General features: G+C 35.6%; 1 protein-coding gene across 8 annotated transcripts in view; it reads left to right on the plus strand.

Moving 5' to 3' along the window:
- Window positions 1–26,553, plus strand: part of PTPN13 (protein tyrosine phosphatase non-receptor type 13) — a 173,094-nt gene that overhangs the window by 140,972 nt on the left and 5,569 nt on the right. For all 8 annotated transcript variants that reach the window (XM_019731269.3, XM_019731271.3, XM_019731274.3 and 5 more), the window contains 12 exons: window positions 983–1,154; window positions 1,255–1,465; window positions 4,329–4,399; window positions 7,279–7,328; window positions 9,453–9,546; window positions 10,210–10,347; window positions 10,446–10,534; window positions 18,426–18,481; window positions 19,848–19,951; window positions 21,436–21,584; window positions 22,924–23,014; window positions 25,325–25,662. In XM_019731269.3, coding sequence (XP_019586828.3) covers window positions 983–1,154; window positions 1,255–1,465; window positions 4,329–4,399; window positions 7,279–7,328; window positions 9,453–9,546; window positions 10,210–10,347; window positions 10,446–10,534; window positions 18,426–18,481; window positions 19,848–19,951; window positions 21,436–21,584; window positions 22,924–23,014; window positions 25,325–25,662 — 1,563 coding nt within the window. The remainder of the gene's footprint in view (window positions 1–982; window positions 1,155–1,254; window positions 1,466–4,328; window positions 4,400–7,278; window positions 7,329–9,452; window positions 9,547–10,209; window positions 10,348–10,445; window positions 10,535–18,425; window positions 18,482–19,847; window positions 19,952–21,435; window positions 21,585–22,923; window positions 23,015–25,324; window positions 25,663–26,553) is intronic.

Genomic DNA, 26,553 nt, shown 5'->3' on the forward strand with positions numbered 1-26,553 from the left:
AAATCACTTAGAGGATAAATTTCCTATATGGGCAAAATAATGATGCATTTGTTAAATATTTGACATTATTACCATATTTTGCCGTGTATAATGTGTACATTTTTGCCCAAATTTATGAGGGAAAAATAAGGATGTGCATTATACATGGGTAATACTAATTCCATTTCTATATAAACTTTTTTTTTTAACTTTTATTTACTTTAAGTGTGTTTTTCCAGGACCCATCAGCTCCATGTCAAATAGTGGTTTCAATCTAGTTGTGGAGGGTGCAGCTCACACTGGCCCATGTGGGGATCAAACCGCAACCCTGATGTTACGAGCATCACGCTCTAACCAACTGAGCTAACCAGCTGCCCCTAAATGTTTTTAATTATTTGATATATGCTTAGGAGTTAAAAGTGTAACTCTAGAAATCAATGACGACATCTATATGCAAAATAATACCCTGGAATACGATAATCGTTGAACTTACAATGTGCTTCCAACGACGAAGAATTTTTGGCTTTCATGATGCGTAAATATTGTAAATTTGTTACTGGTACATAAAATTTCATGTACCTTGTATCTATTCTTGTGTTTTCTAATTATTTGTTACATAAAATTTCTTATACATACTATGTTAAAAATAAATGCTGAAATTCCTTTATAATACAAAACACAAGTACCTAAATGTAAACAAATAAAAAATTGAATTAAAAAATTAAAATGAAAGATTTTTTTTCCCCCTGAAAATTTGGGCCAAAAATATGGGTGCACATTATACACAGCAAAATACGGTGTTTCACTTATAATTGTTTGATCTTTGTGTTTATGGTTTCCACCGTACAGGGAATTACCAATAAATTAGAGACCATTCTTTATTGTGAATCCTTTACTGGCTAATATATCTTATATAAAACGTTAAGGAGATTACTGTATTTTCTTGTCAACTTCTCTGTTCCAAAAATTATAATCCTACTTTTCCCCTTTCTCATTACTGTAGGTTAATGATACAGATGTTACAAACATGACTCACACAGATGCAGTGAACCTGCTCCGAGCTGCACCCAAGACAGTCAGATTAGTGCTTGGTCGAGTCCTAGAATTACCCAGGATGCCAGTGCTGCCTCATTTACTGCCTGACATTACGTTAACGTGCAACAAGGAGGAGTTGGGTAATACAAATTCAGGCTTTGTGAGCTGTGATTCTCTTAGCTAGCTTAAAAGTAAGTACTCTTAAAGCTATGGAAACAAATATTTTTCTATTCCCTGAAGGTTTTACCTTATCTGGAGGTCACGACAGCCTTCATCAAGTGGTGTATGTTAGTGATATCAATCCGAGGTCAGTTGCAGCCACGGAGGGTAATCTCCAGCTGTTAGACATCATCCACTATGTGAATGGAGTCAGCACGCAAGGCATGACCTTGGAAGAAGCTAAGAGAGCTTTAGACGTGTCACTTCCTTCAGTGGTGCTGAAAGCAACAAGGTACTCTGCTTTTTTTGTGAGTTTTGTTTGTGCATGCAGGCTGTTGATTTTACCTATGTTCTCTTAAAAAGCTATTCCTAAATTAGTAATTCACAGGCTAAACTGGAAGAATTTAATAAAATTAAACAAACTTCCTGATGGGAGACTCTGAGAGCTCTCAGTGGATTAGTGTTTGGATACATGTTTGCAGTTATTAACAGAGTGGGTACCACATTTGTTAGGATGTTTTCATTTGTGAGGCACAGAAAATACCATTCAACTTGGTTTAAACAATAAAGGGAATTTACTGCCTTATATGGTTTAAAAAGATGAGGTGGTCATCAGGTGAAATTGGATCAGGCCTCCGGCTCCATGTCTTTGTTATTTTCAGTTATTCTCTCCTCTGTGTATGTGTTTCTTTCGTGACAGTCAAATGGCTGTGTCAGTTTCATGCCTCACACCTGCACACTACGCCATCCAGAGCAATCTTCAATCAAAAGTCTCACCAATCACCATGGTAAAGCAAGGACTGTGTACTGATTGCCTTAGACCTAGGTGAAGGCCAGTCCCTGAAGTGAAGCAAAGGGATAAAAACATATCGATTGGCCTAGGACAGGCCTGGCCCATTCCCAGTGCTGAGACCATTAGTCCTTCCAAACCTCGTGTCTATAGCTGATGAGGCGTAGAAGTACCATGTTCACTGTACCTCGTTACAAGTTTACGTTACAAGAAATGCTGACAACTTTTCTTTCACTTAATCATGGAAATAAATTGGGAAAATATATATTAGTTTCAAATGGCTATACATTACTACAAATATAGTGGCTTAAAATAACATAAGTTTATTGTCTGAATAGTTGTGGAGGTCAGAAATACAAAATTGGTCTTAGTGGGCTAAAATCAAGGCAGGGCTACATTCCTTTTGTAGGATCCGAGAGAAAATCCATGTCCTTGGCTTTTCTGCCTTCTAGAGATTCCCCATCTTCTTGGCTCATGGCTTGCTTCCATCTTCAAGCTTTCCAAGGATCCCTATTGGGCCCAATCAGATAGTCCAAAACAATTTCCTCAATTTTAGATGCTTAATTTACTTACAAATTAAAAAGGGATCTGCAAAATCCCTTTTACCATGTAAGGTATCATATTCACAGTTTCTGAGGATTACAGTGTAAACATGTGGGGTTGGGGGGGGCATTATTCTGTCTACCATAATGTACATAAATCCAGGCTTTCTATATTACAAGCTTATATTACATAAAAGGAAACTTCACATTTATATTTGTGATACATGGTGAGTGTTACATAGTGTGTCTTTCAAAATACAGGAACTATTAATTAAACCGTTCGGTCATAAACTTATTTGTTCCTTCTAAACCTTTAAATTGAATCGTGTACTTTTTTCCTTGAATGTAATCCCTGTCCAATTTCCTTCATATATATTTCTAAAAATTAGATTTGGCATGCAGTTATTTTCATAGATGTAACTGAATGTTAATTAGTGGGGGGATGAAAGTGTCCAAATAACCTGGAAAATATTTTTCTGAAAATTAACGTCTCTGTTAACCATAGATCTAGCTAAATATCTTTTTTTTTTTTGCCTCCAAATCAGTAGAGCACCCTTTACCCTAGCCCTGAAATCACTTTCTTTTTTCTTTCTACTTTCTGTCTTTTCTGTAGTCACTAAAGGTATAGTAATGGTAGTCACACTTACTTTCCTCTTCATTCTTCTTCCAGTTCTCTCCCCACTGTTGTACATACCTGCTGTCTTTACTGTCTGCAGGGTAGCTAGCAGTAATGGAGGGGTGTAGATCTGTGGTAATTATCTGTATGTCAAGAACTGTGAAGGGTCTGTGAATTTACCCTACTTGCAAGCTAGTAAGTTAGCCAGTTATTATTGTTTCTTGGATGCTGGTAGAAGGTGTGAAACTCCTGGCTCAGAGACAAAATACTTTATTCCAAATGACAACACATGCAGCATAATCATGGTATTGGTGTCAGTTCTACATGTCCTCTGAGTCCTGTGGACGTGACATATGTGGGCCGAGTGGATTCCTGCACATGCATTGGGGTGCGGTGTATTACAGGAGAGGAATACTATAAGAAGAGCCCAGGAACCCACCCCTTTATAGCAACCTGCAAGAAAACCTGCTCTTTATTTGGAAAGAGAGATTACCTCATCCTTCAAGCTTGTTCCCCACAAACATAGCCTTGAGAATTGACCCAGATGAAAAGTGCTCATGGCCTTGCATTTCTGAGGTACCAAGGAAGACTGTGCAGGGGTGCTTAGGGCCAGTGGTGAATTGTCCCTCCCAACACTGTATACCTTAGGCAACCTCCAGTTTCTCTCAAGTATTAGCAACAATAAGATTGCAGACCAAGCCTCTGTTTCCAAGGTGTTGTCTTTTTTACTGTTCTTCATATTGGTTGGTACTATTCTTCTTATAATCCTTTGAATGTACTATATATTTTGGTAGATTTTCACTTTAACTTAAAAGGAAAAACACATATCAAGGGCTTTAGATTTATAAAACTTAGTGATCTGTGATTTTGAACTATCGCCTGAGGAATAGTGAACTAAGTTACTGATTGTGACTTTTACCAGTATTTTCAATCAGAGTGGAAACATGGTGCTGTGTTGAACTGAAACCCAAAGAAAGATTATGTAAAGAAGCGATTCTTAATCATTTTGGGGTCAAGAATATCTCCTTCCAGAAGTTACTTATATGAAGTCTGATGAAATTTTGTCTGCAGCTTTAGGGGGAGCCTAGACCCCCCTGAAGCCCATTCAAAATAAAACTCCTGAGGCTAGTTAACAGATGGTCCGAAGGGTATTTAAACAAACATCCTATGGAATTTGCAATTGCCTTTTCGTTTTTTTACAACACAGAGATGGTCATCCAGTGGTCCCCAGTCCTAAGAAGTCTGCTGTTTCAACTCCAAAGTCAACCAAAGCTAATGGTAAGGATATATTCATTTTATGACACAAGTGGTTACGGAGAGGTAACTATTTTTCCAAAAGCGAGTATGGGAACTATCACTAAAATGTTTTTATTGCCCTTCCAACATGTTTTACAGGATCTTCCTACATGGAAAAAAATTACATTTAAGTAAAAGCATCTCTAAAATTCAGGGTATAATAGGAAATAGAGCAGCATGGACCATGGGATTTAGAACCAGATAGATCTGAATGTATAAGTCCTGTGTGACCTTAAAGCTGTTTGATCCATATCTAAGCCTTTACTTCCTACCAGTAACATAAAAATATTGTTAGAATCTACCTTGTAAGATTATAATAAGGCATAAATACAATACTGTATATGAAACACCGCAATGATTATCACATTATTTATTCAGACAGTCATTGAATTTCTTATCTGTACTGGCACTGTTCTGGGCATTGTGAATATGGCAATGAGTGAATAAAGTATGCTTCTTACATTCTAGCATAATCATGGAAATTGTAGTATTAGTATTGTGACCACAGTTAACCTTAAGTTAATGCTTACTCAGAACTAAGCATTCTTCTAAGTGCTTTAGTCCTCGGGACAACACCGTGTGACACTCGTGTTACTATTATCCTCCTCTTAGAGAAGGGGAGACTGAGGCACAGAGAAGTGTCATAACTTGCCCAAGCTCACAGAGTTGATAAATGGTAGCACTAGAATTTAAATCTAGGATGTCTGACTCCATGCTCTCGTTTACATAAACTGGGCTCAGTAACTGTAGCTTTTCATGCTGCTATTCATGTAATAAGAATGTTACACACAGGGAATGTGGTTGAAATTAGTGTATTTGAAATGTAAATTCAGTACTTCATTAATAACTAAACTTTGAGGTTATCAGGCAGTAATATCTAAATGCCAAAAGTAGCTAAAAGAAACCTCACTGAGATTGCAGTTGTGGTTTGATTATCTTCTGAAAGCTAAACCAGATCTGTTACTGCCTCCTCTGTTGTTATCTTGAATGCCTCAGGGGTCCTTCTTGCTTCTCTCTCATAGTTCCAGTTCACATTAGAGTCAGACTATCTCACAGAACAAGCAACAACAGCGTTTTTCTCACGACTTTGGGGAAGACTCCTGTTTGTAACTTTCAAAGCTAAGAAGAGTAGCTGTGCCCTGCCCCCCTTGTAGAAGCTGCCCATCCATCTGTCTTTATGGGGCTCTCTGACTTGGCTCCCGTAGAACTAATTTTTTTATGAGTTCTGAAAATTATATAGTATCAATAATAGGAACTCTCTCATAGTGATGGGAATGTAAAATGGTACAACCATATTGGAAAATATTTTGACTGTTTCTTAAAAATGTAAACATACACCTACCATGTGACCCAACCATTCCCTCCTGTTTGTTCACTCAAAAGAAAACATTTATCCATAAACAAAAACTTGTACACGAATGTTTTTAGAAGCTTCGTTTGTAATAGCCAAAATCAGAAACCACTCAAATATCCAAAAACTGTTGAATAAATAAACCAATTGTAATATATTCAAGCAACAGAATACTACTCTGCAATAAAAATGGTCTATTGATACACATAACATCATAATTAAAATAACCTCAAAATAAGTCTCCACCAGAGGGTAAGGGGGTGGAGGGTGGGGGGTGGGAGATGAGGGTAAGGCGGATCAAATATATGGTGATGGAAGGAGAACTGACTCTGGGTGGTGAACACACAATGGGATTTATAGATGATGTAATACAGAATTGTACACCTGAAATCTATGTGATTTTACTAACAATTGTCACCCCAATAAATTTTAAAAATAAATTAAAAATAAAAGTCTCCTGAGTCAAAGAAGCCTGACAAAAAAGAGTTCATAATGCATTATTCAAAATTATAGAAAATGCAAATCAATTTATAGTGACAGAAAGCAAATCAGTGGTTGCTTGGAGACAAAGAAGGAGAGGGGTAGTTCAGGAAACAGGAGGGACAAATTACAAACAATAAACTATTGTGTTTTATATTATTCTAATATAGTTTATTTTTGGTATACTTTTTCGTTATTTTTCCTAAAAATTTAATAATGTATTATATCTCCTGGAAGTAACATTGAAAGGCATTCTTAGGTTCTTTGTAACATCATCCACATAATTATAGAAATTTAACCCTAAAAATTCCATTTCAACTTTCTTTCTAGGTGTAATTATTTTTAGGTCATTTGCAAATAGAAGTCCTTGAATACACTTGCCTGAATTCTTTCATTTTTTTCTTTCCTCGTTTTCTTTTTAACTTTTCCAAACTCTACCATATCTTTCAAAATCTCTTGAAAATATAACTAATGAATCAAATTATTTTTTAAATGGCTTTTTTCACTGTAAGAGAAACATAATCTCATTTTAATATATATATTGAATTTTTATAGTGATGGCTAAGAGTTAAAATTAACATTTGGTTTAGACATATATTAAAAGTTCCTTTCCAGTTATATCTATAACTGTCTTTACTGTGTTAAGTTGATACTCTAAAGGCTTGTTATTGTTTCTGAAACAGTAAAAGAAATCTAGTGTAGCACCTGTGATGGCTCTCCAATTTGGTTGGGATAATTTATATTCAGTACCTCACACTAGAATCACACTAGAATCATTCAGCCTGAACTGAGCTTTTTTGTGCAAACTATTTTCTTTTAAGAAATTGGCTTTTTCTTTGGGATAAAACCTTCTCTAATATTTGATTACAAGTAGTCGGTTTTAAATCACTTTGGGACACGACTTTTAATATATTAATATATTAATGAAAGTAAGAGAATGCACAGAAGTGTGGCTTTTCCTCCAGTACTTTGATGTCCCTCTTGTGGTTCTGACTGCCTCACTCCTTCCTTTCTACGTTGTCCCTTTCAGGCCATCACACTGTGGAGTCTGCCCTCACTCCTAACAATTCGTTCTCCAAGGTAAGTGAAAAGCCACCTCCTTCCTGCCCTACTTCCTTATCTAAATAAACAGCTTGTTTGTGTCTTGAACCAAACTGATTTCACATTTAAATATTTGCCCTTTATAGATATATGTGTTGATGGTAGGAATATTTTTTTAGTGAACTAACAGGCCTTGCCAAGTAAACCACACAACATAAAACTCACACACAAGTAACCTTACTTCATTTGTCGCCTACTCAACTCTTAAATAAGCTTATTACTTAAGTACATTGGTTTGATGCTGGAATTTTTATATCAATGTGCACAATTCTTAGACACCCAGAAGAGAAGAATGTAATTAAGAGTAGAATTGGTCCTTCAGGTTAATGTATACCAGCAGTGACTCAAATGACAGATGTGCTGTAAGTGAGGAAGAAAAGTATTGTCAATAGAAATAGGCTTACTTGCTTTTAGAAAAACATAGAAAATACTTTAATAAAATGAAAGCACCTAAATCACTTAAGATTAGCACAGATTAGAGAAATCTGGGGGAGATTTAAGAAAATTGTTTTAGGGTCTCTCTTTAAGACTACATGTCGGCCCGTTTGTTTGCTTAACATTTCATTTTATGATTTTCTTTTGGCACATAATGTACATTCTAAAATGATTACAGCTGGATCTTCATTTTGCGTGATTGTTTAATCCCACGCACATCCCGTACAATCTATTCTGAACCTCACTATTTGAATGTCTTTCCATCTAAGCCGAGTCGTTGGTCTCCTACATAGTAATCTGAAAATCTCATCATCTCAATAAGATTTCTGGACATGAGCTGGATTTAGTGTAAGAGGAAAAAATGAATTTAATGAACATAAGCCCAAAAATCTATGCCTTTCGTCTCACTATGTTATCTCAAACTTGTGACATAGTTTAGCAAGTCCTGAAAAGATATCACAGCAGAAGAATTATTTGGAAGAATCATTTGGGCACAATAAAATTCTTGGTATTTGTACGTTTGTGGATTGAGATACAGCAACACACACTATTCTGTTTATTCACAAGACCTTTCATTTCATAGAGCTGAAGCGACTGAATTTTCATGTGTATCGAGTGTTAGTCACACTATGTAGCGCTTCTTTTCTCTTTAAATATCAGCATATTGTTGAAAGGGAGAAGGGGAGAGTTTCTGTTTGAATTAACAGAAAACCTTAGAAAGTAGGACTTTTCTTATTCTTAGTTGCAAACATTCTTGGTTAAACACTTCCAATAAGTCACTCAAACAGTATGTTGGCCTCGAATACTGTTGTCTGTACTGTGAATTTCTCAGAAAGATTGGAGTTTTCACAATGCATTTTGTAACCACTATTTATGAAAAAATAATTCTATTGCTTCTACCATCTCTACTATAGTAATAAAAATAGTAAAATCTTCAAAGCAAACACCTTTTATTTGCATAATTTTTAAAATTTATTCTCATTATTTAATTCTGCATCTTTGCCCAAATCATTTTTTTCTTTCAATAGGCTATGCACCATGAAGTACTTCACAGTTTACTATTAAATTAGAAAGTTACATTCTATTCCATAATTACTTTATAGTTGTAAACCTGTGGTTATTTTTCTTAACTTGATACAAGAGTTGAAAATCTTTATACCTAACAGTTGATTGGGTTGCTAAACTGGAATCTATGTCCATGTAACTGCTTCACAAATACTTTTTTCCCCCTTTCCCTCAACTTCTAAGTTTAGTAGTCCTATGAAACTTTCCTAAAAGGTTCTATAGAAGACAAGCCCCATAAAATATGCCTCATAAAAGAGGTTTTTGCAGTCAAATAAGTTTAGGAAATACTACATAATAGATTTCTCTTTTGACAACTCAATTTATATTAGTAAGCATTGGAAGAATTCTTAGGATAAAAATATTGATTCAATGTTTAATCTAGGGTTTCCAGACATATTTGATGATGGAAAATGCCATCTCCTTTGAACATTTTATTGCACTGGTATTTTCTAGAAACACATCTTAGGTAGGGAGATATAAAATGGATTTTATATACTAAGAAAGAAGGGGAGAAGGGCATGGAGAGACATTATGCAATCCCTCACTAATCCTGGAAGTTAATAAAATGGTAAACTAATGATTTGCTTTGGTTTTATACTTTAGGTTAATGGGGAAGAAATCGTTGAAGTTTTGTACCCTGAAGGAAAATGTTCCACTTATCAGATGAAGGGATCAGCAAATTTGATTCTGTCCAAAGGTAGTTTTCCAAATCAGTCATTCAGTTACTCTAAATGCCCTAATAACTCAGGTAATAAAGAATTATTAGGTATCCTTTCTTATTCGCCTTACATGTTCCTAGTTTAAAAGGAAAGATTGTTGTTCAAAGAAATAAAAGAACAATGTAAAATTAATTGTTAGCTGCATTACTGTACAGATGTCCTGTGTTCATTCTCATGTATAAGATTACAACTATTGTTAATGATTGAAAAGATAACTGGGTTTGTTTGTTTTTTATAGTGTTTCTTGTATTCTTTGAAGGAACAATTCACAGGCTACCTAATAATTTAGAAAATTTTTCTTGGGGATGTTTGGGCTGCCCTATTATATTCTTAATCTTTATAATATAATTTGTTCAGTCGAGTTTCTTTCATGGATTAACAATTTGGGAGTCATTTAGGAAAATAGCGTTAAATTATTGATTTTGGTTTATTCTTTGTAAGTTGCATTTGTATGGTCTTTTGTCAGGTAGAAGCCAAAGTAGTTCTAGAACTGAAAATGACTAGGCCCCATTAGTGTAAACTACTTGTCCAAAGTTTATGCATAAAATTTGAAAGACCTGCTGTATTCTCTTTGACACATTGTCCTTTGCTCATATCAGTATTTTTAAAGTAAAACCCCATGTAAATTACTGTTTTTCAAGAATCTGATGTACAAGAAGATGATATTTATGATGATCCTCAAGAAGCTGAGGTTATCCAGTCTCTGCTGGATGTTGTGGATGAGGAAGCCCAGAACCTTTTAAACCAAAATAATGCGACAGGAGATGCCTGTGGTCCAGGTAGATGAACCAGAACGAATAAGTTGTTACACTAAGGAGTATAAGAAGGCCTCTAGGGAGCATTTTAACTCCTCTTGGCCTCTTTATTTCTCTTCCAGGTGCACTAGAAACCAATGGGAAGTTATCTGAAGAGAGAGCAGAAGATAAAGACTGTGATGGATCACCTTTACCCGAAGATTTTACAGAGGTAAGGAAAATACCTAGGTAAACACTCTAGGATGCTGTATCTTGTTAGAATTATATATCTCCTTACTTGAAAACTTGCTTTCTCCGCTGAGACCTTCGCCCTATCTCCCAATTTCCCCCTAGACAGGAGTTAAAGATAATATCCTGATGGCTGGTTAGTAACCTCAGTAAGAATTAGAACTGATGTCACTTACTCATTTTGGAGAAAGAACTTGCCTTTAAATCATCTAACTTCTTTTGGTGAAAGTTTCCATTCAAGAAAAAAAAGTCCAAAAAATTTGTTTGTTTGTTTGTTTGGGTTTTTTTTTTAATCTTCATTATTTTTACACCAAATTAAAGTTGGGAATTCCAAGATCCTCTTCCAGTTAATATCTAACCTAGGCAGAAAATTTGGCTTTTAAAAAAAAAAGAAAACTTGGCTTTTATCCTTGGATGCTTCCTCCTGCCCCTCATGGATAAGTATCATGGAAACAGCTAATTCCTCCAGTTATTCCATGGCTTTTGCTGTTATTACTTTGAGATTTCAGTTGTGATTTGTTTTAAAAGAATTGGATAGATGACTGGTTCGTAATACATTGAAATAGTTGGATCTAAACTAGTAGAAATAAGCTGTATGGATATCTCTGTGTGTGTGTGTGTGTGTGTGTGTGTATGTGTATTATAAAAATTATAAAAATTTGTTGAAATTAAAAGGAAGTTGGCATCATCTGAGATTATTGCCTGTTTTACTGAAACATTACATTTAGGGTGGAAATGGAGGTTAATTTCATTTGTTACATTTAGGAGTTATCCTATCCCAGTGAAAGAATCATTACTGAAGTTCCTCAAATAAAAAAAAAAAGAAAAAGAACGGAGTAGTTTTCAAAAACAATGACAGAGTTTACAAATTCTTATATAAGACTTTAAGACTTTAATAAAGTCGATTATCCTGGCTTTTAAGACAGTGTTTTGTGACTGCCCATGACCCATATTTTGTATAATAGGTTTTATTTCGACATTAGAATGTCATGTGGTTAACACATACTGGTATGGTTTGGGAGCATATGGTCCAGGGGTACAGTCCTATAAATTCCAACAGCCCTGAAGATGCGAGTTTTAGAACACATTTACAACTTGATGTTTACCATAACAATTCTGAATCCTTAAGAAGGTGAAAAAATAATTTGAGTGTGTTTAATGAAGCTGGAAAACATTTCTAAGTATAGTGTTTTCTTAAATGTTCTTCCAACATATTAAAATTTTTAAAATTTTGTTGAAAGTGATATTTGTTTGTAAAGGAATAAACTGTTATTCCCCTCCTCCCCGAAAAAAAGTTTAACGAAACTTCACATTTTCTGAGATGTTGAGCTAAGAAAAAGCATGAAATAGTAGATAAATTATATGTAAGGCTGCTCAAACTAAGTATCATCCTATTTGTGTGAATCTGATCTTGCTCAGTATTCTAGGATAATTTCCCTCACTATTCTTATTCTTCCTACTGAACATCTTCAAAATTGTCAAAACTAAGCTGGTTTGTATTCTTACAATAGTTACCATGCATGTGCCCGTACACAATTTCGTACACACATGATTATGTTCATTAAACACTTATAAATAATATGTGGAAATACAAGAGAGCTTATATCTGTTGAATACATATTTCTAAATCTAAAAAAGTGATTACATAAATATTGAGTATCTCAAAATAGTAGTGATTTTGCTTAAGATGTTGTTTTTTCATACCATCAGAATATTAATAGTTACAACAACAATAAGCTCTTTGAAAAAGGTTTTCTGAACATGTTAAATTATGCTAACTCTAATTACATTTTTCTTAATATTAAAAATGCCATTTAAAGTGTATATTCTGAAGGCTCTGTTAACTAAGAGAATAAATAAAAACCTTTAATCTCCATTTAAAAATGTCATATCCAATGCCTTTTCTTTAAAAAAAAATAAAAATATAGATTCTCATTTATACTGAGCTATAATAAAAAAACAAGTTTATAGCAGAAATTTCATTCAAATTGCTTTTTTGTTATTTCAATATGAAAATATTACATCCTCATTGTAAACAATTTTTCAAACAGAACCATCTAAAAATACAAATTCCTTTTATTCCCCATTCCTCATCTTCATCTGATGTAGCTATTATTAAAATTTTGATTTTTACCTTCCCATTATGCAAATGAAAACAGATATTTATATGCATATGTGATTTTTTAAAAATATAAGCTTTATAACATGGTTCTAAATTTGGTTCTCACTTTACAATTGATCATACCCTCTTTCCACATGAGTACATAAAAGTCTGCCTCATACTTTCTAATGCCTTCCTATTCTGTTTCACAGATATACCATGAGTTATTAAATTGGCTATCTGTTAATGAATTTTAAATTTCGTGTTTGTTATAAACAACAATGCAACAAAGATTTCTATTTTTTTATACTGTGAACTCTTAGGATTTACAATAATTAATTTTACTAAATTTAAATTTGTTATTCGTCTGATTCGTGCAGGCATTTGAGTTTTAAGTCTTCCCTATTCTGCTTGTGCAGCCATAACAAAATACCACAAACTGCATGGCTTAAAAAACAGAAATTTCTTTTTTCACTGTTCTGGAGGCCAGAGGTCCAAGATCAAGGTGCCAAGAGGGCTGGTTTCTTGTGAGATGACCACCTTGGCTTGCAGACAGCCGCCTTCTTACTGCACACACACGGCCATTCCTCTGTGTTCATGCTCTCCTAGTGTATCTTCCTCTTCTTCAAAGGACACCAGTCCTTTTGGATTAGAGCCCCATCTTTGTGACCTCATTTAGCCTTAATTACCTCCATGAAGGCCCTATCTCCAAATATAATCACATAGGGGGTTAAGGCCTCAACCTGTGAATTTTGGGGGGATACAATTCAGTGTATAACACAGTCTTTGCTTTAACCAGTTATAAAATACAATTGAGTTTTCATTCAGAATAGTTACAAAACAAATAAAAGCTCTAGGCATAACTTCAACCAAAAATGTACAAGATCTACATTATTAAAATTTTAAAACTTTGCAAAGAAGCATAAGAAGCACTAAAGAAAAACATTCAGGGTGGCCAGATGGCTCAGTTGGTTAGAGCGCGAGCTTTCAACAACAAGGTTGCTGGTTCAATTCCCTCCATGGGATGGTGGGCTGTGCCCCCTGCGACTAAAGATTGAAAACAGTGACTGGACTTGGAGCTGAGCTGCTACCTCCACAACTAGATTGAAGGACGACTTGGAGCTGATGGGACCTGAAGAAATACGCTGTTCCCCAATAAAAATTTTTTAAAAAGAAAAGAAAAACATTCCTTGTTGGTTTATAGAAAAACCTAAATTTAAATTCTTTCTAGATTTACCCCTAAATTAAATATGACCTCATAAAATATTTTGACTTTTTTTTTTTTTTTTTTAATGAGAAGCTGGGTGGCTTGGTAAAAGGATTCTAAAGTTCACATGGAGAATTGAGATGGAAAAATATCCAGGAAAATTCTAAAAATTAAGATTCGTTGAGGGAGAATATTCTTGTCAGTTATTTGGAAATATTATGTAAGTGATCCTGCCACCAAAGTACAGATAGACTCCACAGATTTGTGCCTTGAGAATTCAAGATGTGTAAGACCAAATATTTTGGGCACGATGACAGAGTAAGGAAATGCAGTGCTTACCTTCTGTCACAACCACATCAGAATTACAACTAAACTAGGGCCAGCCTGGTGGCTCAGGCGGTTAGAGCTCCATGCTCCTAACTCTGAAGGCTGCCGGTTCGATTCCCACATGGGCCAGTGGCCGCTTAACCACAAGGTTGCCAGTTCAATTCGAGTCCCGCAAGGGATGGTGGGCTCCACCCCCTGCAACTAAGATTGAACACTGCATCTTGAGCTGAGCTGCCTCCCAGATGGCTCAGTTGTTGGTTGGAGTGCGGGCTCTCAACCACAAGGTTGCCAGCTTGACTCCCGCAAGGGATGGTGGGCTGCACTCCCTGCAACAAGCAACAGCAACTGGACTTGGAGCTGAGCTGTGCCCTCCACAACTAAGACTGAAAGGACAACAACTTGAAGCTGAACGGCCCTCCACAACTAAGATTCAAAGGACAACAACTTGACTTGGAAAAAAGTCCTGGAAGTACAAACTGTTCCCCAATAAAAAAGTCCTGTTCCCCTTCCGCAATAAAATCTTTAAAAAAAAGAGAGAGAGAGAATTACAATTAAACTACAAAACAACCATCGTTGAGAATTGCCTGAAGTCTTGCTGAAAAGAAGCCCTGCAACTACAGACAGAGAAGAAGCCACCTCGAGACTGGTAGAAAGGGCAGAGATGTGAAAGGAGTTGGTCCCACACCCTCGTGTGACCATTAAACATCGGGAAGGATATCTCCTGATGCGGAGGTTCCCCCAGAAGGAGCAAGGGGTCCAATGCCACACCAGGCTCCCCAGCCCAGGGTTCCAGTGCCAGAGAGAGAAGTTCCTAGCACGGTGCAGGCAGTGGCCATCTGAAGATTGCTTTGTGTCTCCTACCAGTAGCTCTGGGCAGGGTACGGACTACAGCTGAACTTGGCCTGCAGCAGGTCCCCTCCTTGGTGGCCCTTGGCGGGGCTGGTATGTGCAGTGGCCAGCTTTGAAATGAGCTGGAGCATCACCCAGCTGCCTCCAAGGACAACACACCCAAAGGAAGGATTGGACAGGCACTAGAGCCCTGCGGAGGCAGATCCTGCTCTATAGGGTCAGGCCCTGCACAACAGCTTCTCCGCTGTAGTCACAGCCAGTCCTGACACCAATGAGCCCAAAGAGTCACATTGACGTACATAAAGCACCCAAGGCTCAACTATAACAGGAGGGCACATACAACCGACACAAGGGACACACCTGGAGTATGTGCTCAGGGGACCAGGAAAACCGCCCCACAGCACACCTACTACATAAGGCCAATCTACTAAGACTGGGAGACATAGCTGCCCTACCTAATGCATAGAAACAAGCACAGGGAAACAACCAACATGGGGAGACAAAGAAACGTCCCAAATAAAAGAACAGAGCAAACCTCCAGGAAAAGAACTAAACAAAATAGAGACAAGCAATCTACCAGATGCAGAGTTCCAAACATTGGTTATAAGGATGCTCAATGATCTCAGAGAACTTCAACAAAGAGATGGGAAACATGAAAATGGAGACAGAGAACATAAAAGAGCGAATCAGAAATAAAGAATATAATAATGGAAATGAAGACTACATTACAGGGAATCAACAGTAGATTTGATGAAGCAGAGGATCGAGTCAGCGATTTAGAAGATAAGGTAGCACTAAACACCCAATCAAGACAGCAAAAAAATTAATACAAAACTCAATGGCTTCCCATCACCTATAAGGTAATCATGCTTGATCCAGGAAGGATTGGCTTTATGGTCCTTCAACCAGTGCAGTCACAGAGAGAGAGCCCTGTGCTTAAAAGAGCTCCACACTTATTTATAAAATAATGCTGTGCTATCACCATCTTAAAATTCTTAATAGTTTTTAACAAGAAATACTATAATTTCATTTGGCACTGGGCACTGTAAATAATATAGCCAGTCCTGGATCTAGGTGATATCTCCTCAGCTTTTCCACGTTGCTGGATCTGGATTCTTTCAGCAGAATCCAGAGCTGGCCATGATAAAAATCTTAAATATTTTCCTTGAGGCAATACTACAGCTGCCTCTTCCAAAGAGCCTGCAATCAAGAATGACCGAATGAGAAGAGAGACTGAAGGTCAGTCTCTAACCCCACTCTATCCCATACATAGGTGAACTTGGCAAAAATAATGGGAAATTGGTTACTACTACAAGTAGCTCTATAGTTTGTTTTTCAGTTGGGCTTTATCTCACCATTTGAATGTCAATAGCACTTGACTCTTACAAAAGGCTGTATTCTTTTCAAAATCATTGCACACACAGTAGATTCATAGACCAGGATTATGATGGGGAATCAGAAATCCAAATGACTGTACTTGGGGGAAAAAACTTAACCCAGAAAAAATTATCAACTTCTCAAAACGAAAAGAATCAACTTCATGAGGACTGACGCGTCCTTTTAATTGTCAGTGGATAACAACCTACTTTTTTTCTTTCTCCATAGAAGTTTTGCGTTGCCCTCAAATAAATTGAAATTAATATCAAAATAACAATTATAGATACTTTTTAACTCTACCAAGTCTGTAACTGACAGGTCATATTAAAGTTTTTAAAAATATTTTTATTAAATAAGTGAGACAACCTTCTATGGCTTAGGCAGAAACATGAGTGGGCACACAGTGTTAAACAGACATGATTCCCGCTCTCATGGAGCTTACAGTCTAATGGAGAGGAAAAGAGAATGATCAAATAAACATACAGATAAACATGCAATTATAAGTTGTTATATGGTCTATGAATTTTTTTTATTTTTTTGTAAAGTGGTACAAAAGAGAGACCAAGGAGACCTACTTTGGAGTGGTTAGGGAACAGTCTCAGAAGGAAAAGATACACCGAATAAAGAAAAAGTAACTTCCATCGGAAGAGCTTTGTGGTGAAAAGAGATGAGCAGTTTTGAAGAACTAAAAGACCCCATGGGTTTGAATCTTACTAAGTGAAGGGAAGAGTACAACTGGATGGTTGGTAGAATTAGACAGAGGCCAGATAATTCAGGATCTTGAAAAGAATTTCCCATTTGTTACGATAACTTGTCCTGATAAAGATTGAAATGTGAGATTTGTTATCCATGTAAAAATGCAGCTTCGCATCTCCTTCTAATTGTATCAGACTGCCCTTGCAGTGTTTGACTCTCTCAGACACCAATTCAGGTAAAGTATGGGATGCTTGATCTGTGTTCCTTATGAAGAGACCACTCACTTTAATAATATAAGGGCAGGATAATTTAACACATTGGAAATTACCGAGATTTTTCTGGAGAGACCATTTTACAGATTTTAAAATTGAAGTAGTGAATAAGTGGAACCAGCAGAAACTCTTGGGCCACTGAAGATGCCTCAGCCACAGTTCGGCATGTATTAATCAAATGTCATATCGGTACCAAACTCACGTTCGGCTGCTTGCCACTCATGAGTCACTGATCAAGAGAAAAGAGTTGGTGGAAAGAAAAGTGAGTTTATTCAAAATACTAGCATTCCAGGAAGATGGTGGACTTCTGTCTCAAAGGCCGTCTCACCTGTTCCTAGACTGATCAGAAGGAGATATGACTTTTGGTGAACACACAATGCAATATGTAGATGATGTATTATAGGTGTGTACACTTGAAACCTATATAGTATTACTAACCAATGTTACCCCAATACATTTAATAAATAAAAAAATTAGAAAAGAAAAAAAAGAACAGCCAGAAGATTTTACAGGTGCATAAGAAGGAACAGAACAGGGGGAGTTAGGCTATTCCCAGGTGTTGATGTCCAAAAAAAATGCCAGAAAAACACCCCGGAGTTGGGGGTGGGAATCTAGTTTGCTTCAAGATAATGTTATCCCGAACCCAGTCGGAAGGGCAATACATGTGTCACCTGGTGGAAAATTTCAAGGGAGTTGCAGCCTGGTTATCGGTGTCCAGAGGTCTAAGGGCTGAAACAATTTCTTTCAAGTCAGTGTTCTGGCGATTAACCAGATTAACGTGGTATGCATGTAACCTTGGGAAAAACAGCAATTGAATCAGAGAGGAAGGGAAGGAAACAAAATAATTTTAAGAAAAAAATAAACTAGATTGTTAAATCTTGAAAAGTATACCATCACTCAAAATATGTGTATTTATAATATGAAGATTAACAATAACAGTACATATAGGAAATAATTCACAGAAAAAAAATGAACATTTGCGGGTTTTTTTGTTTTTTTATTTTTTACCATGGGCTAATTTGATTTTGATTTCTCTCTATTGTAGTCTACCAAAATGAATGGCTGTGAAGAATATTGTGAAGAAAAAGTAAAAGATGAAAGGTAAGAAAATAGCTTTTAAAGTATTTATAACAATTCTAGTCTGTTTTTAGAAGTGCTCTGAAGATTTCCTTTTAGATGTTAATTTTAAAATTAATTTGTTCTTTTCCAATAAAATAGAATTGGTGAGTAAATTATGGAACTATGGCTGAATATTAACAGTGTTTTAAAAATATTGTTACAAGAAGATTCTAGTAACATATGACAGTGTATTTGTTATAATGTTACTCCAAAAAAGCAGTATTCTCATGAGCGTGGGGGAAAAATGGAAGAAAGGTCTAAAAGGAATGTGTCGACACTGAGGATAGTGATTATCTTCTGGTAGGATTATAGGTAACTTATTTTTCTGTTTCTCTATTTTTCCATACAAATTTTTTTCTTTAATAAGAAAATAAAACCAAAGAAGAAACATTTTAAAACTCCACTAATTTTTTTTCTTTTTGAAAACAGTTTCTAATATGAAATAAGATTCTTTTGTAACACTAAATGATGGGTCAAGAAAAGTTATATATATTGTTGGCCAACTAAATGGTTGTACATAAATTTCGCTTCATGTTAGATAACCAAACAGCCAAAGAGAGCTATTTGCATTTTATTCAAAAAGCAAATTGGCAGTGAATTTTTCACTAAGTTAGACAAGAGGGCACATGTTAATGTAGAAATGCATGTAGTTCTCTACTTAAAAGATTAGCAAATATCTGGGCCAGCTGCCAGTAATTGTAAAGATACCAGATCTACCCTATTGGGCAGGGGAATGGGAGGAAGGAGGAAGGGTAAATTAGTGTACTTTCTTCAGGTGGAATTTAGAAACACTGTTAACATATAAACTTTATTTGCATATTACTAATTCTTTTTTTCTTTCCCCTTTCTTCCACCTCCCCCCCCCCCCCGGTTTAAGCTGTTGTTTCTCAGTCTAGTTGTGTAGGACACAGCTCCCTGGCCCATGCTGATGTTCACCAATAGGGACTTCTGTAAATAAATTAATATACATCCATACAGTACAATACAGTGGGCAGCTGTTTAAAAAATAAGAGAAATATACTGACCCAATTGTAATCAGTCATCCTTGTTGACGGGTGGAAACAAACCACCACCTTCTCCGTCCCCAAGAGGATTCCTTCAGTCTAAGGTCCAAACACTTGGAATTTGTTTGAGGATAAATTTTAAATGATATTAAATAATTCTGTACCTCAGAATTTACATCTACCAATAAATTTTAAGAATTGTGGATTCTGATTTTTTTAACCAGATGATCTATTTTCAAATGCCGTAATAATTAGAGAGGAAATAAGTGGTTCAAGGACATAATATTTAAATTTATTTGGGGACAAAACTGAAGAAAATATTACAAATGTTTTTGTTTTCATAGTTTAATTCAAAAGTCACAAGAAAGGAAGATTGATGATGATGAAATAACATGGAGAAGTGATGAATTGCCAATAGAAACAACAAACCACGAAGATTCCAATAAAGGCAAGAAATTTATTATCAAGTTTTTGATCAAAAACAATGGATAGAGAAAATAAGGGTTTGAAAATTATAATTTTCAGAATATATGGATATGTTATTTCATCATATGTTTACTTTATTTGGTTCTATATATAAAGTTAAATGACATAGACAAACATCTCCATTCATTTATGTAACCAAATGTTCTTACAGTTGTAGTGTGAAATTCTCAGTAGCTTGGATAAAACATGCAAATAAGCGTGTAAATACTTTAAATGGAAATACAGTTTTTCCATTCTGGAATGAGAAGTCAAGGAGCTCATTTCACTTACAGTAAAAATGGGTAGAATAGCTCAAAGATAGGAAATTACTACACTTAAATCTCAACCTAATTTTTTAAGAGCAAGAGCCAGCTGGCCTAGCTTCCCTAGTATTGCTTCTCTCATTTTATAGCTGAGCCCATAGAAAAATGAAGTCTTATCCGGTGTTTCTCTTTTTTCAATAAGGAAATGTTATACTAATGCAATGAAAGAACATGGTTGTATAATTTGAAGTCTCAGTTGTTAAAAGACATCAGAGAAGTTGCATTAACACTTTTGGATGTCAGTAGACTGTTGCCAGTGCCAGTGCTGTTATCAGCTCCTGTGGCCCATGCTCTTCTCTCCAGACGAAAGTTAAGCTTCTTGAGTGGAGGGACCTTACACAGCTTTGTATCCCCCACAGTGCCTAGCAGTATTGTTGCCTAAGTAGTAGCTGCGTCACCAAATTACTTTAATCAACTGATTGAGATCATTAGAGCTACACTCGCACAGACTGTATAGCAGGATACCTCTCCTTTCTGTCCAGGATACGAACAGTTGCCTTCTGTAATCAGCAGTTTCCATAAAGCAGGTACTAAATTAGACACATATCTCTTCTAAGACACTGACATCACTTGTTTGACCACCTCCTGAAGACCCCAACGGTTTCATCTGCATGGAAAAAACTATCAAATGCCAGAGACACTGGTACTGAGTACCAAGGGTGGGTGGAGAAGGGAGAGACCGGTGTTTCTCTGCATTGTCCCATTGTAAGGAGTTTCTGAAGCGTCTCCCGTCCTATTTCCCCATGTGCTTGGTGGCTAATTTAAATGAAGAGTAACAGTAGGCCTAGATACATTTTCATCAAGAAAACAGTGCCATTTGAGTGAAGAGAAGCAAAAAAAAACCATTTAAACTCCTTTAGAAACTGTAAGTAAATGAAAACCAACAGCCTCAAGAACCTCTGCAGTCAGTGAAGTATTTCCTTGAAAGGTGGTTAAAAGGGCTTTGTGGCCGAGATTTTCCTGTATTGGTTGTACTTACCTGCCTACTTATCAATTCTATTGCCTTATTAATTCTAAAGACTCTCACTTTTGTAAAAATAGATGAGGTGAAAATAGGCTCAAAGGCTCAAATTAGTTCCCTTATTGACTAAATCGGTTCTGGGGGAAATTTAAAAAAAAAAATCAATCCCTGTCTTCTTGTTAGATCATCCCTTTCTGACACACGAGGAGCTTGCTGCACTCCCCATCGTCCAAGTGCTTCCCTCTGGTAGATACACTGGTACCAAGTTGAAATCAGTCATTCGAATGCTGCGAGGTTTACTAGATCAAGGAATTCCTTCTAAGGAGCTGGAGGTAAGTAGCTCCTGCTGCAAAGCTAGGAGACATTTTGAAAATTTTGAAAATGTCTATCACTTTACTACTTTATTTCCAACTATAAAAGCACCATCTTGTCATATCTAGCAGTAAATTAATTTTTCTAATTAGGATCCTAGTACATAGTATTGATTTAAAGGGATCTCTTTAGCCACTTTGGAGCCTGACAAATCTCCCTGAAGATTATCCTCCCTGCCTCACATGTAGGGATAAAGAGGTGGTTTTTTTTTTAATTCAAGTATCAATTCCAACTATCCACAAAACTTCTTAATTAATACATGCAGATGTGGTTCATCATTAGCAATAATTTCTAATTTAATACAGCTCTAAGAACTTGCCTTCAGTTGAAAGCTGCAGTGGTTCGGAGCCCTTACTCCTGAGGTCTTGCTGACACCATCCATATTTGTCACTAAGCAAAAGAGAAATTTGGCCCATCTCCCTCAAACCATCTGTTTGACCACTTCCTGAGTTTTTCATAGCCACTGAAGTGAAAGGAGCTAACTTCTACTGAGAGCATATGCAATGTGCTAGCTGCTTTGTATTTAATACTCAAAATATTATAAATCCCATTATATAGATTTGCAAATAAGGTTACAGTTGTTAAGGTGTACTCTCCCCCTCCATTTTGCAGAATTAATTCTTCATTAAGGTCTTAAGTTTAAATGTCACCATCTCAGAGACCTTCCATCATTACCCTTTATAAAGTAGGTCTTTATTTTTCACAGCAGTTTGTTAATTTCTTCAAAGCACGTATAATATTTGTTTGTTTATTTCTTTATTGTCTTTTCCTCCCAATAGACTGTAAGTTCCAGGTAAGCCAGAATCATATCTTTTTTTTTTTTCCACCACTATTGCTAGCACTTATTACAGTGCTTTGCATATAGTAGGTATTTTCAGTATATATTCATTTAATGCCTATCTATGACCCCACGGATAATATTGTCAAGAAATTCTGCTCCAGCTCATTGATTTAAGCCAAAGTTGGCTTTATAAGTTGTACTTTTTTCTTAAATATAATTATAGACATCTTTAAACTGAACTTAAAATTAAGGTACATACAAAGTGCCACCTCGCAAAGTTAGTTGACTACAACATGTTAAACATATTTGCAATAATATGTTTTAACAACTCATGTATCAAATTAGTATTTTAATTTTAGGCTTACTTATCTTGATAAGGCATAATCTTTTTCTTAACATTCAAAGTCTGCCCTGATCAATAGCCAATTTTGCACCCTGCATATTTAAAGCATTTGCAATTATTACTGAATTGCTGCTTATCTCAACAAATTTAACTTTATTTCCATTTTTACTTACAGAATCTTCAAGAATTAAAACCTTTGGATCAGTGTCTAATTGGACAAACTAAGGAAAACAGAAGGAAGAACCGATATAAAAATATACTTCCCTGTAAGTTCCAATTTGGTTTCAAATCAAATATATAATTTGAATGGATTTAAAACTTTTGTGCTTAATTTACCCTATCTTTCTCTCATATAGTGCATGCACACACATTCAGAGATTTATATCAGTAACAAATTTAGATATACAATGTGAATTCTTTTTAAAATATCTGTGTATTCTGAAAACCAATCAGAGGAATCTTAAATATTTCTTCGGGCATGCATGAATTTTTATTAGCGTAGTGTTAGAAATTAATCAGTGATGCCAAATCAGTAATTTTAAAGTCTTTTTAAAAATATGGATTGTTGGGGGCAGCTGGTTAGCTCAGTTGGTTAGAGTGTGGTGCTCTTAACAACAAGGCTGCCGGTTCGATCCCCACATGGGCCACTGTGAGCTGGGCCCTTCCACTCATTGTAAGTTTAGAGAAATGTTTGTGGTACATAGCAGCTGTGTACATACATGTTGCTACAATAGTACCACAGGTTGCATTATACTTTGAATTGTTTCAGGTTCCAGAAGGGAAAAAAAGCAATTAATTTTACCCATGTTTTAACCATTTCACCAGTCGACATGTTTTTTTATAATTACACATGAATTATATATATAGCCAAAATAATAGTGTCTAGCAACTTCTTATAGAAAGTGTCAGCCATATTGATATGTACAGTGGGTGCCAAAAAAAATGTATACACATTTTAAGAAAGGAAAAAACTATTAATTGTAATACTCAAGATGTACCGATAACTGAAGATGAATATAAGTCACGTGTGACTTCTGCAATTACAAGAGGTGCTCAAAGTGGTTACCATCAGCATCCAGACACTTTTGATTATGGCGAACTACTGCTAGTTCGGAAAACTCATTAGAAGTATTGGAGCATAGATAACATTTCTTAAAATGTGTATATGGTTTTTTTTAGCACGTTGGATTACACTATATGACACACTGACCCTGTCTTTACCAAGAAGTCAGAAATCCAAAGATAAATAACAAAACCAGTAGTGACAAATCATGCAACAAAAAATAATATAATTGCATTTTTTTTCAATCAAGATGGAAGACACAAAACATATTTTGGAAAACTTATTGGAAGTGTATTTTAGCATTTTTAAAATGGAATAGATCATGGTTTGGCATAAAGTAGGTGGGAATTAAGTCAGGCCAAAAAAAAGGCCAGACTAGTATCTCAAAATCAGGGTAGGATAAGCCATAAATCCAAAACTACTGAGTGGGCTTGTTTCTGTGAAGTAAAAGAGAGAAATCAAGTAATAGAAGGGCAACTGATGGAGGATTTTGAAATCTATTACTAAAGGCATAATTTGATAATCACAGAAATTACCAGTTAAATTTATAAATATTTGAAATAGAAATGACTCCTAATGTATAAATGCATACAAATTCTCTTCGATAAAATGACTTACATATACTTTTCACTGGGGCAGCCTGCTTTGAAAATTTATATTTGGACTATTTTAAATTACAGTTAAACAAAGACAGGAATCTATATACCTGAAGAATAAAGGGAGCTACCTTTTTATTTATTTTGTTAGTGTATTATTTTGGCTGCATATTAAAAAGACTATAACAAATGAGCAAGAATTAATTATACCAATTATATTTGTCATAAGTACTTTAATAGTTTCACTGTAATACTCATTTTTAAGAAATAATATTTTGGCATTATCATTCATTGTTAATTTCATTAGTCATCATTAAAATACCAATGGAAAAGAAGTAGCCAAGTTGTATTTCTCTAGTTACTTATTAACTTCTAAATGCATTTTATTAATTTATTTTAATTTCTTCAATCAAATCTGTGTAAATAATATAGAATTTTCTGTCATAAACTCACTGAGTTGACATCTTAGATATACTTATAACATATATATATAGATGATGTATTTACAGAATTGTATACCTGTAATCTATGTAACTTTACTAACAATTGTTACCCCAATAAACTTTAATTTAAAAAAAAAAAAGGATATACTTGTAACATGAGTGAAATGAGTAAATATAAAGTGACTTGACTACTACCATTTGAAAGTATGCTTTTATTGAAATGTATTTGTGGTAGTGGCTGGTTAGCTCAGTTGGTTAGAGCGTGGTGCTAATAACACCAAGGCTGCTGGTTTGATCCCCGTACAAGCCTTTCTTAAAAAAAAAGCTGTGCCCTCCTTAAAAAAAAAAAGTGTTTGTGTTTTCATCTATGGTTAGGAGGAATTTCTCATAATCTTTGACTCGCCTCTTTATAAAGCTCTTGTTTAAAAATGCATGATATATAGATGGCTCTGTTTTGTGGTGGGAAATTCACAGATGATGCTACAAGAGTGCCTCTTGGAGATGAAGGTGGATATATCAATGCCAGCTTCATTAAGATCCCAGTGGGGAAAGAAGAGTTCGTTTATATTGCCTGCCAAGGGCCCCTCCCTACAACTGTTGGAGATTTCTGGCAGATGATTTGGGAACAAAAATCCACAGTGATAGCCATGATGACCCAAGAAGTAGAAGGGGAAAAAATCAAATGCCAGCGCTATTGGCCTAACGTCCTAGGCAAAACGACAATGGTCAGCAACAGGCTTCGGCTGGCTCTTGTAAGAATGCGGCAGTTGAAGGGCTTTGTAGTCAGGGCAATGACCCTCGAAGATATTCAGGTAAGTGAATTAAATCTTTCCATTTACTAAGGCTTATCTCCTAGTTGGAATGCAGACCTGGACTCTTTCCATGATTGCATCAGTGTGTTTCTAAATAAAAGCCAGTAGCTTCTTTGGTTCCCATTTCTGTTGAACTAATGCTACCTATTATTTTTTATCTGATATAAGCTTAAATGTGACCTTCTTCATGAATTCTGCCAGTACGTACTGTAGTAAAATGAAAGTGAAAATACAGGACTTTTAATGTGGTTGTCCATCATCCTTTGCTTAGTGATAGCATAGAATGGCTCAGAAACTGTGTGCTGGAAGCTCATTCTTTTTAAGATCAAACTTCTAAATAGACTCAATAAAATTGTTTTTTAAAATCTTTCAAGTTGAAGATATCCCTCCATAAAGACAACTTAATATCTTTGGAAATACTTGGACGATTGTGGCGTAAACATTTGTCATTCAAGTAATTCCTACTTCAGCCACCTAACCACTAAATAAATTTAGCTTGAATTAGATAAGTCCTATACCTTAAGTAAAGCAGCTACTGTTTTCTCACCTCCATACTTTATTTCACTCCTCTGTCCAGTAATACTAGCTAAGTGTGAGTAATGTGTTTCCTATTGGAGTTTCAGCTTTCTTAAAGAAACAGAGATTTTACTTGCACGAAAGCAAAGCGGATTAGCTTATTTACTCTGTTCTACTCATGGCATGTAAACAGAGCCTGAGAATGTCCTTCATATTTTTTCATTTTACAAAGAATTAAACTTTACACCTCCTTATTCAGTGACACCAGCTTATATTACTTACTAGCACAATTGTTCATATTCCTTAAATGATTGGTTTATTTAATCAACACATGTTTGTAGAGCTTAGGCCCCCTTATGGAATCTAGGGAATCAG

This window comes from Rhinolophus sinicus, chromosome 1 (assembly GCF_057876585.1).
Source record: "Rhinolophus sinicus isolate RSI-liver-muscle chromosome 1, RSI-T2T, whole genome shotgun sequence".
Lineage (NCBI taxonomy): Eukaryota > Metazoa > Chordata > Mammalia > Chiroptera > Rhinolophidae > Rhinolophus > Rhinolophus sinicus.